Source organism: Arachis hypogaea, chromosome 10 (genome assembly GCF_003086295.3).
Source record: "Arachis hypogaea cultivar Tifrunner chromosome 10, arahy.Tifrunner.gnm2.J5K5, whole genome shotgun sequence".
NCBI classification, from domain to species: Eukaryota; Viridiplantae; Streptophyta; class Magnoliopsida; order Fabales; family Fabaceae; genus Arachis; species Arachis hypogaea.
This window is the reverse complement of record NC_092045.1, coordinates 52,870,470-52,882,529: the sequence shown is the minus strand read 5'-3', so window position 1 is coordinate 52,882,529 and position 12,060 is coordinate 52,870,470. Positions and strand designations below refer to the sequence as shown.

At 39.1% G+C, this 12,060-nt stretch overlaps 1 protein-coding gene across 3 annotated transcripts; it reads right to left on the bottom strand.

Annotated features, from left to right (window-relative positions):
- Window positions 1–3,012: 3,012 nt before the first annotated feature.
- Window positions 3,013–7,780, bottom strand: LOC112715606 (filament-like plant protein 7). 3 transcript variants are annotated; one of them, XM_072204857.1, is made up of 6 exons: window positions 7,669–7,780; window positions 6,861–6,970; window positions 6,529–6,676; window positions 4,060–6,268; window positions 3,883–3,943; window positions 3,013–3,802 (listed from the first exon to the last, which is right to left on the bottom strand). In XM_072204857.1, the coding sequence occupies exons 2-6, from the start codon at window positions 6,957–6,959 to the stop codon at window positions 3,293–3,295; spliced, it is 3,027 nt and encodes a 1,008-aa protein (XP_072060958.1). In that variant the 5' UTR covers window positions 6,960–6,970; window positions 7,669–7,780; the 3' UTR covers window positions 3,013–3,292. The 3 variants fall into 3 exon arrangements, with proteins under 3 accessions (XP_072060958.1, XP_025623159.1, XP_072060959.1); XM_025767374.3 differs by having other exon boundaries at window positions 7,197–7,777; XM_072204858.1 differs by lacking the exon at window positions 7,669–7,780 and having other exon boundaries at window positions 6,861–7,095.
- Window positions 7,781–12,060: the final 4,280 nt, after the last annotated feature.

The following is a 12,060-nucleotide window of genomic DNA, read 5'->3' as shown; positions in this document are numbered from 1 at the left end:
ATCAGCTAGATACATCCGACTTTTGAAGTTGCTAAGATGATGCTTTGGATCCGTAGTTCCATCATAGAGGTCCATATCAGGGCTTTTGAAGTTCCTTGGAACCTTTGCCCTCATTATGTCCTCGCTGAAAGGATCTTCTCCGCCTGGGAGCTGATCTTCTCCTTCCTCGCGGGAGTTCTTGAGGGAGGATTCTAGCTGCAAGAGTTTTCTTTCTAACTCTTTCCGTCGTTCCATCTCCTCTTTAAGGTACCTTTCGGTTTCCTTTTGCCTCTCCCGCTCTTGTTCCAATTGCTCCAAGCGGCTATGGACCAACCCCATTAGTTCAGTTACGTGAGGTGGTTCGCCCTTTTCTGATTCACGTCCATCTGAGGAATTTACCTTCGGATTCTTTACTCCGGAGGTGCCCTCTCTGTGTTGATCATTGTCTTCATTGCCATTGCCCATGTCTAGATTCTCTTGTTCAGAATCTGTTTCCACATGGCCTTCTTCGTGGGATCTATCCGCCATCGTTGAGTGATCTCTCGGGTCCCCGGCAACGGCGCCAATGTTACGGTAGGTAACCGGAGATTAATGCTGAGGATGGCGTTTGGCGGCCCAAGTGTATGATGGAGGAGAACTCCGGGTAGGTCCGCAACTCGGGAGGCTCCGTCCGACTTGTGCTCGCGCGTGAATGGGGGGTGGTACCTGCAAAGACACTCCGATGCCTAAGTTAGCAAGAGTGTAAGCAGGTCTTAGAGAGTATTGGACTTCGAGATACCTGAGGGAGTGTCAGTGTATTTATAGAGATGAGCCAATAACCACCGTTGGTGTAGTGCCGTATCTTTAGGGTGGTAACCGTCCCTATTATCTTGGGGAGGTTAAGATATGGCTTTATGAGGCGGTTAGAGAGATTTTAGGGGCGGTTACTCATTTGAATGAGTGTTTATCTGCCAGCTAATCTCGCATCCGACCTCTTCTGACCAAGTCGTGGTTGATATCGACTTCTTGTGTGAAGGTCGGTACTTAGCTAGGCTCTAATCCTTTAGGTTAGGCCTTTTAGTTGGATCTGGGCCTTTGTATTGGGCCAGGGTATGAACAAAGTTGTATATAACATCAGCAGGGCATAATATCAAAGGCCAATGCTAGGGTGAGGAAAACAATTTTTTTTTACATGTGAGGAACTTATGTGTTTAAAATCTGAGTTTGACACCTGTTTTCTAAAAGTGGGACACATGTAGCAGGTTTTTGATTTTTTCTGGCTACTACAGATGCCTCAGAATTTGTTCCATAAAGTAATTAAGTATAATTTTATTATTTAATGTCTAATTTAATTTGTGGCCTTTTTTTTGGTCTGAATGAATTATTGGGTCAAAAATTATCAATTGGCACTTGACAATAACATATCTGGGTCAAAATAATAATAATAATAATAATAATAATGATAACAATAATAGTAATTCTTTCAGAAATTCTTTCTCTCCTTTTAGTTGCATTTTATTTCAAAAGTAATTGGGTTTTATCTGATGTAGTACTTAAATTTTGCGTTATTCATCTCAAGTAATAATACAATATAAAAATGAACCACAGAATTTTATTATTGTAAAATTAAAAAGAATTTTTTATTCTATTAATAATATTGATATAATTATCCACTAAATATAATTAATAATAAAATTTAAGATTAATCAAAATATCACGTGTTACACTAACATAAAAATAATAATAATATAAATTCATCTCTCAGAGAACATATTAGTAAAGAATATATTAGTAAAGAACATTTATATATTATCTGTGTCATATATAGTAGATAATGACAATACATAATATATTACAAATCCAAATTCTTTCATTAAACAATTATGTCGATCAGCGCTAATATTAAATTAATATTATTTATAACTATAAAACTTTTTCTTTTGTAAATATAACAAATGTTTCATTTGAGTGAAGCTCTAAAAAAATTATTTAAAAACTATGCTTTTCTTCTTTAATCTTGTTAAGCGCTTAACGTCACACCAAAACAATTTTGACAATTAAATTCCTAAACTTTTTCTTTTATTTTGGACACCTACGCCCTTGATCCTTCTTTTTTCACACTTAAACCTAAAAGATTCAACCATGTTGTATTATTTGTTGAATTCTAAATATTTTTTTTGTAATTTCCTATTCATAATTCTTAGGAACATATTTTTTACTTAGGTACTAGTCTCATAATAACATAATCCAAATTTTAGCTGTTATATCAACTTAAAATAGGTGAGATAAACTCTAGTTCAAGTAAATCTTTAGATTATATATATATATATATATATATATATATATATATATATATGACTTTCAATTAAAGGTACATAATTACACATAATTTAACAAACACTATAAAGAAGATACAAATTTTGTTTACTTACAAAGATTGCTCAGGCTTCTAAACTGAAGAAGTTACTTCATAAAGATTGCTAGTTACATTAGATATCATTTTGATGATTCATGATTAATTTGCAACAAAAAAATTTATTAGCTCCAAACACATTTGGATATACAAAAATATATAAAACACATTTTAATTTTTAGACAACACTTATCTAATTTTTTTTCAAACTCTCCCATAACTTAAAAGTATTATTATTATTATTATTATTATTATTATTATATTATTATTATTTTTATTATTATTATTATTATTATTTTTGGTAAAATTATTATTATTATTATTATTATTATTATTATTATTATTATTTTGGTAATATTATTATTATTATTAGTACTACTACTACCATCATCTCATAGTCTAAATGCATTGTTGTTAATAGAGTGATTTTGAAATCCAATCATTCTATTTCAATCCAAAAAAGCCCAAAACTTAAATTACAAATTAAATAATAGAATTATAATTAATTACTTCAGTTAAAAAAGGAGCAAATACTGACGCGTTTACTATAGCAGGCAGTGAGAATCAGAAACCTGCTACAAATATTCACGGGTTTTAAAACACGCGTCAAACTCAGAATTTTGACACATAAGTTCCTCATCTATAGAAAAAATTTGAATTCCTCACCGTAACATTACCCAATATCAAATACCAATGTTGCACATGTTTGTTTTCTCCACTACTATTTACAACAGCATGTCTCCCTGCAACTCTCAACACCAATCATCAAAGAAACATTTTCAATCCATAGAAGATATTTAAATATGCATTGCACAAAAGTCTCTCGGTCACAAATTCAAACAGAACAGGGTAGATAGCAGAAGATGCCAAACTTCACTTTATTGGAAGGACCATTCTTAGTTCAAGTTTCATTTCCAATCATCATTTTACCAATATCTTAGTGCCTTTAACTTTCCCTTTCTTTTGTCTTAATAGTAGCTTCTTCAGAAAACCAAGGCTTCCTTGTTTTTTACTCGGTACAATTGCCAGAGACCCTGTAGCAGCAGTGCTTCTATCATTTTGCTCTGAGGTAACAGTTGGTTGTGAAGCATTAGCTATGACTTCTGGACCATGCATAGCACTATCCTCTTCGGATTGAAGAACGGGTGGCTTATTTGCATCTTTACTGCATTCACTCCCTCCAACTTGAAAAGGATCATGGATCTCTGCCATAGCATCATCCTCAGCTTGCATTTGATTGAGTAGAGAAGATCGTTTGACCAGGTTCTTCGTTTGAGTAGGATTGTCCATAGTAGTACTAGTCGCAGAGACTACCCTGTCAAAAGGTGCTGTTTCATTAGACGAAGCAAGTGCCTTGAGTTGTTTCCCAAGGTTGAGGATGGTTTCTTGGCACTCCGCCAACTTTGATGAAGCTGTTGTGATCTCCCAGCCCTGAATTTTGTGTTTGATCATTACTGATTAGTTGTAACTTTATGATAGTTATAAGAGTTGAATTATATGCAATTACTTACAGTTCGATATATCTTTTCCGCATCACATCTACCATATATTGGAGCATCTTTCTTCGCAATGCTGTTAAAATTTTTTATGTTCTCAAAATCAGAACCAAAGGAAAACTGCAACAACTGGAACCAAAACAGAACAAAAACACCAAAATGAAAATTAAGAAAAGATCTTAAGTCTTAAACCTTTCCAGCTGGAGCTGAAGCTCAAGACAAGTTGCTTCTAATTCTTCACAGGAGTTCTTTTTATCCTCCAATTCGACTTCTAAGGATGAGAACTTTTGACAGAAATCATTTAACTTGGCTTGAGCTATGGTAAGCTGGGTGTCAAGATCTTCATTTATCATCTTCTGTTTTTCAATCTGATCTTCAATTATTCCTTTGGATTCTCTGAGTGTTGCCATTTCTGATTCTAAACCTTTGATACTATTATGTGCTTCTTGACACTGTTTTGTCAAGTTTTGATTCGCCTCGGTCAGCTTGGCTTCCACGTCCTTCTTTGCAGATATTGTGCATCTCAGATCCTCTTTCAACTTCCTATTTTCTTCAATGGGGTCAAACTGATTTTTCTGTGTGTTGAGGCATACACCTTGATCATCTGAATACGCACCTGAGGTGGAGCGAAAAGACTGTTTATCATCACAATCTCTTTGATTCCCGGTCTTATTTTTGGACAGAAGAGAGCCAAAATGCCTCCTGATCTTATCTCTTGCAATTGAAGCATTTGTGGAGGTGGCACAGTTATTGATGCTCCACTCCAAAGCAAATGCTACCTCCTCAAAAAAAATTTCCGAATTTGCTGTCCCTGTTAGCAAATCTTTGCAGGTATGAACAAGTTGATGCAGAAGAGGATTCAAGTCTGAAACCTTCCATTGGAAAACATGAACAAAGTATTCTTTAGATGTTGGTGAATGAGATATGTTAGAATGCGAGTTATCCTCCAAGCAATCTGAAGAGTTATTACAGATGAATGATTCGGGAGCGATTCCTTCAATGAGCTTGATAATTTTATGTATTGACTTTCTCAAATGAGAGTCACATTGTTTGGAACTTTTTGCTTCGCCAGAACCACTGAAACTGTTATCAGGTTTACAGGTTGTTGGGTGATTCATGCAACCAAAAGCAATTTTTATGTCATCAAACAGCTCATCAAGGCTTCGTTTTGATAAGCGTCTCTCTTCCAAGATTGCATTCGAAACAACTTGTAGCCAATCAAATGATCTTTCAGATGGATGTTTGAATTGATTCTGCTGTTTCCCTTCAGTGAAGCTAATATCTTGTTCAACTGGCACCAGTTCCCTCCCACTTGTATCAGAGCAGTATCCTCTTTTAGGAGAATCAACCGAAACTATGGCTTGTTTCTCCATCTCAACAAAGTCATCCATGAAGAAACTCATGTTCTTATGCCATTCACCCTCTGCAGTTCTCAAATGCTCAAGTTCTGAAATAAGAGCATTTGCCCAGGATCCAGTAGAGATCGCTCCATCATCACTAGCAACATCAAATTTCGATATTAAAGAAAGTTCATTTGATGTGGGATAATACTTTGCTAGCTCCATGGACTTCTGATTCTCAGAAAACTTCCTGAGCAAAATCTCAGCCTGTGATAATCTGGAAGCTGTTTCAGCATACATGATTCTTGATGAATCTAGTTCAGTATTTCTCTGGGTTAAAATTCTTTTCAGAGCCTTGTTTTCCTCATCCAGATCTTGTAACCGTTTGAACACCAAGCCGATGCTCTTCTCGGGTACTTTGGTAGAGTTTCTAATATCATTGTTCTTGCAAACCAAATCTCTGGTAGGATTAGGCTTTTTTCTTCTCATATCTGTCTCCCTCCTCGTCTTTCTGGCTTCATTTTTCGTATTCACTAAATTAGCAGGACCAGGTGAGCTTTTATGCAGCAGTGTGCGGAGTCTCTGGCACTCGGCTTCCAACTTCGAGACATTCTCAGAACTTATAAGATATTGTTTATGCGATTCATCTGCATACTGACGACTATAGTTGATCTCCTCCTTCCTGATCTCAAGTTCGTTTTCCAGCACGTGAAAGTCATATCTGAGGAAAATATTTTCCTTCTGAGTTGCATCTAACCTTGCCATCAAGGTAGTAAACTCTGCTTCTGCTTGTTGTTTGCATTGAAGCAAGTCCTCAATAGATTTTTCTTTGACTAGTAAGGCATTAGCTAGATGAGCATTCTCAGCAGTTAACTCGGCTACCCTTTTACTTGATTCTCTCAACTTCTCTTCCAGTTCTTTCTGAATCTGCTCTTGTTCTTGAATATAACTTGGTTGCTGAAAAGGTTCATGGCATGTTGCATTGGTTGAAGTTACGGTTTCAGCAGGTGATCTTTTATCTGAATCATTGGCAGATTCGACTTGTTCTGCCCCTTCCATGTCTAGTTTTTATCCGAAATTCATCACAATCAGCCAAAACCAAATTGGAAGCCAGACAGAGAAGACGAGGAAAGCATGCACCGAAAGCAAGGTTATCAAACTCGAGAGTTTTCCTAAAATCAAGTGGTAAACAAAATTTTGGGACCAAAAGTTGTAAACTCTTACAAGTTCAAGAGTTTGCAAGTTAACTCAAAACTTTGATAACCTTGACAGAAAGTGTGGTATCTACCAAGAAATCTGCCATGCATATAATGTAAGATACCTCTAATTTCTTGTTGGGGCCTATGGTTGCGTTCCATGGAAGGATCGTCTCCAGCGTGGTAATCAAGGAGAACTGTTGCCAACTTCTTGTCTAGACTTTCCGGTGATCTTTCCAATCCAGGTTTTATATCTGTTGGCTGTTTATTTACCTGGCAAAAATGTAGTAGTGTTAGTATATGAACCAGATGGCACAAATCTCTCACAGAATTAAATCAAGAGCAGCAGATAGTGGCTTAGCAGGTTTCTGAGTTGCATTTGCAAAATCAAGAGAATAGATGATGGAAGAGGGAAGCAAATAGTGACATATAAAAGTAAGACTAGAGTTTTGAGTACCTCTTCTTCATTGGTTCCAGGAGGGCTTACACCTTTGTCCATTGCAAAGATTGTCTTCTCCATAGATTTTTTCCTCCAAAGCCATGGTTTGTTGTTCATGATTTCAGATACTATTCAAGAACAAGGAAACTTCAGTTGAGTTACCAAGAGAAAGTGCCAAAAGGGCTAAACCAATGATATATGAATTTCATATCCATTTAGAATCTAAACAAGTAGGAGCTACTCCACTATCAACAGTTACTAAGCGACAATGCAATTAATTATTTGAGGCATTAGTCAGGTTCATCCTTTAACTGTTTAGAGAATAAGATGTGCACTACTGAAATTAAGGCATACATGTTTTACTTCAACAGGTTACGGCCACATGCATTAGTACTTTGCTGTTCTATTGAGACATCAAATCTTTCACTTCAAATTCCAAAAGCTTATACTTCGTTTTGCATGAGCTTTCTAGCAATATGTGATGATGCCCGTTTGTTAGTATCAAAAGGCGAAAATCAAGCACCAAAAGCCATCTAAAGCTGTTACAAGAACAACATTTTGAGATGGAGAGAAAATTAAGCTTCACATTTATATGTCATGAAGAACAGTGTTCACTTTGGCTATAGTAGCCTATATATCTCATTCCTCAAACTCTCAGCTGAAAAATCTGGTGTTACAGACATAAACTGCAGTTGTAGGTTGAATTAAAACAAGCAGGAAAAACAGGGATGACAACAATTTTAATGGATGGTGAAAAGAAGAGAAAAGACAAGTGCACTAAGAGGTGTTCAAAGAGTGTAGTGTGTTGCATACTTGCATTTGGTACCTGTCAAGAATGTAGTATCATTAAGAATAAAAAAGGCTTCTCATTTTTTTTTTTCTTTTTCTTCTTTTTCACCCAAGGCTACTACTGGGGCCAAAATGAAACACTTCACACTTGAGCTTGCCACCATAGCAACCTCAATTGGAGGTGAAAGTAAAAGAAGTGAAAATCTCAACGGATATATATGTCATAGGATGCTTCCATTCTCCACCGACAGCTACTAAATTCTAGTTTGGATGTATTTGTATATGTAATTTGTGTATAAATATTATCCTACTCAGAAGTTGATATGTGATGTTAGATGTTGCCTAAAAGAAGGGGAGACAACAGAAAAAGAAAAAGAAGATATCACATTCACTATATGTGACAGAGTAAAAGAGAAAAGAATAGTTCGGAAAATAATAATAATAATAATAATAATAATAATGTTACAATCCAACCCAGCTGACTTGTTCACCGACTCGGCTCAAGGACGACTCGACCTAAGCAGTCAGGTTGCGATCGTTACCCGGCTTGTGGCCCGGACACGCACCCCTGCTGACAGCTGTGGGGAATGAAGCTTCCTGGAAGGAAACTTTTTCTGCGGAGTCCACTCTACTGACAGGGTATATAAAGGGAGGGTCCTACCCCTCCCCCAAAGTATGTCACCATATTCTTTACTCTCTAACCGCCTGCACAGTTTCTGACTTGAGCGTCGGAGTGTCCTTGCAGGTGGCACCCCCCTCACATCACGAAGATCTTGGAAAGTCGGCAACACCAGTACCTCGCTCTGCGGATCCAGACCAAGGCTGATTCTCACCATATCCAGGAGACATCTCCAACCCGTCCAGAACCCGAACATTCGTACAATAGCGCCGTCTGTGGGGACCGGCTGACATGGACTTTATTTTGGGTCCTGTAGCAGTGGACGATGGATGCAATCCCCGCAGGAGGAAGGTAGGGCAGCCTCAGGGGCTCCCCATTGCAAGCGCACCAAATCCCCCCTGCGGCAGCCTGAGAAGCGACCCTTTGGAGGAACCGGTAGTGACAGCGCCAAAATAATCCATGAGCTGTGCCACAGAGTGCAGAACCTAGAATGGGAAGTGGCCGGCAGAGAGCACTGCCAATCAGCTCCAAGTCAAGAGCATTCCCGATCTTCTCAAAGGAGGGAAAGAAGCCCCCGAAGAAGTCATTCCAGGCGTACTCCAAGCCCGCGATCGGAGCCAGAGAGCCAAGAGGAAAGTAGAGAAGCGCCAAGAAGATGGCGAGATCCCGTGATATACACCCGATCACGCAGGGAAGACTCCAGAGAAGGACCAAGGAGAAGCCGATCACGCAGAGAAGACAGCAGAGAGAGAGCGGGGATTTCAGGAAGCATCTTACCACCAAGCCCGTGTGGACGATGCAAGAAATCCAAAACGTGGCCAGGGAGTATATCAATGATGATGAAGTCAGTCAGGTTGTGACGGCCAACAAGCGGCAGCCCACCTACAACCAGCTTTGACGGCACGGTAACGGGGAAAGGCTGAAGGAGCACTCCAAGGATAGAGTTCCGACCAAGACTTTTAAGCCATTCCTGATGGGCTGAATTCACTACCCTTCCCCAACAATATTGATGAATTTGTTCTTGGCAAGCGCACCAAAATTATCATCAAGTATTATAAATTATGTGTGTAGAATTATAAATGGCAGAAACATAAATGGCAAAAGAAATAAAAGAAAGCAATAAAATGCAGAAATGGAAATAACAAGAATGTAAAGGGGAATGGGATTTTGCAGAATGTAAGTAAAGCTATAAGAGAATGGGGGAGATAAGAATGGGGGAATTCATTGAGATTAGGAGATATTGTCTCTTTGGATTAATTCCAGCTCATATCCTCTTCAATCATGCAAATTGACCTCTTGGCAATCATGATTGATTGAGCCCCAATTCCTTGGTGACTCAATCTCTCAGATCTTGATCAATAGCCAATTCCTTGGTCTAATTGCTTATGAAGAGAGATATGCTTGATCCCTAATTATACCACACATAATCATAGGTCTAGGTAGAGGGAGGATTGTATGTCACCATATCCAAACACCAAAACCTAGATTCTACTCAAGTGTGAGAAGGAATTTCTAGCATGGTTTCATGTTTCCTTTTCCAAGGTTCCCATGAAACCCATCTTGCATTCAATCTCTTTTCCAAGTTAATTGAACACTAAGCATTAAAATCGAAATTCCTTCTAGCAAATCAAAGAGAAGATGAAGAGAAGAAGAAATTCACTATAATTAATCCATCAAGTACAATAGATCTCCCTCTCTCAATGAGAGGAAATTTAGCTACTCATAGCTCAGAGAAAAAGTACAAAAGATGGAAGAGATGAAGTGTGAAAACTAAAAGTGAAATCCCCCAAAACTAAACTCTGTAACTTGCTAACCCCCTTTTCCAATGCTTCCAAGGGTATTTATACTACTCCTAGATCTAGAAAATAAAAGAAAATTACAAAAGTGAAAAGAAAATTACAATTTAGAGGGAAAAGAAACTCAACAAACGTGATCTTCCAGCTGGCGTGTCTCTGGCGTGTCATGCTCCTTCTGTTTCTGATTTGGCGTGCCACAACTCTTCATTCAAGTGGCACGCCGTCCTCTGGTTTACCCCTGGCGTGCCACACCTTCGAACCAAAGTGGCACGCCCAAGGCATTTTAAAAGGCAAAGCAACCTGGTGTGCCACGCCTTCGAACCAAAGTGGCACGCCCAAGGTCACTTCCTTTATCTCTATGCTTCTAGAGATTTGTACCAGCGTGGCACACTCAAGGTCTGGCATGCCACGCCCTTCTTAAAGCTTCATCTCCTTCCCAGCGTGCCACGCCTCGCCATCCAAGTGGCACGCCTGAGTTCATTGGCTCCTCTTCTTCCTCTCTGGAAAATACTACCAGCGTGCCACGCCATGAGACTGGCGTGTCACACCCTTCATTTGCTTCATCTTCTTGCTGGTGTGCCACGCCTCATCTACCAAGTAGCACGCCTGAGTTCACTGGCCCTTTAACTCCTCCCTTGGAAAACACTACCAGCGTGTCACGCCATGAGACTGGCGTGTCACGCTTGTCATTTGCAATGGTTCCAGATGTTGGCGTGCCATGCCTGGATGTTCAAGTGGCACGCCAAAGTGAGATAATTAAGCTGGTGTGCCACGCCTTCGATACCAAGTGGCACGCTGGTGGACGAAATTGTGATCACTATTTTGTGCCTTTTGGTATCATTGTAAAATTATGGAATTTAAGAAATTGGCATGAGTGGACACAATTCCGTTCAACTAACCAGCAAGTGTACTGGGTCGTCCAAGTAATACCTTACGTGAGTAAGGGTCGAATCCACAGAGATTATTGGTTTGAAGCAATCAATATTTATTTTATTAATCTTAGTCAGGATATCAATAGGATTATTTGGATTAAAAGTGAAATTACTAGATTTGATTATAAAAATAAAAGAGGGAACAATGTTACTTTGATTTGCAGCACTGGGGAATATGTTGGAGTTTTGGAGATGCTTTGTCCTCTGACTTCAACTCTTCCTTGAAATCCTCTTCTCACACGCAGGTTCCTTCCATGGCAAGCTCTATGTAGGGTGTCACCGTTGTCAGTGGCTACTTCCCATCCTCGCAGTGAAAACTATGCTCACGCACTCTGTCACAGTACGGCTAATCACCGGTTGGTTCCCGCTCCTACTGGAATAGAATCACTCTTTTGCGTCTGTCACTAACGCCCAGCAGGTTAAAGTTTGAAGCACGTCACAGTCATTCAATCCCGGAATCCTACTCGGAATACCACAGACAAGGTTTAGACTTTCCGGATTCTCATGAATGCTGCCATCAATCCGGCTTATACCACGAAGATTCTGTTGGGGAATCTAAGAGATATTCATTCAATCTGATGTAGAATGGAGGTGGTTGTCAGGCACACGTTCATGAGTTGAGGAAGGTGATGAGTGTCACGGATCATCACCTTCTCCACAGTTAAGCGCGAATAAACATCTTAGATAAGAACAAGCGTGTTTGAATGGAAAACAAAGGAATTGTATTAAATCATCGAGACGCTGCAGAGCTCCTCACCCCCAACAATGGAGTTTAGAGACTCATGCCGTCACAAAGTATGTAATTCAGATCTGAAAATGTCATGAGGTACAAGAAATGTCTGTAAAAGTTGTTTAAATAGTAAACTAGTAACCTAGGGTTACAGAAAATGAATAAACTAAGATAATTGGTGCAGAAATCCACTTCTGGGGCCCACTTGGTGTGTGCTGGGGCTGAGACTAAAGCTTTCCACGTGCAGAGGCCTTTCTTGGCGTCAAACTTCAGGTTATGACGTGTTTTGGGCGTTTAACTCCGGATAATGACGTTTTTCTGGCGTTTAACTCCAGACAGCAGCATGAACTTG

What these genes read in the sequence shown, in the direction of transcription:
- LOC112715606 (XM_072204857.1), bottom strand. Translation starts at nt 6,959, where the DNA reads ATGAACAACAAACCATGGCTTTGGAGGAAAAAATCTATGGAGAAGACA. An exon ending in CTGGAACCAATGAAGAAGAG is followed by an intron (nt 6,677 to 6,860) that starts GTACTCAAAACT and finishes CATTTTTGCCAG; the next exon opens with GTAAATAAACAGCCAACAGA. An exon ending in GCCCCAACAAGAAATTAGAG is followed by an intron (nt 6,269 to 6,528) that starts GTATCTTACATT and finishes GATAAAAACTAG; the next exon opens with ACATGGAAGGGGCAGAACAA.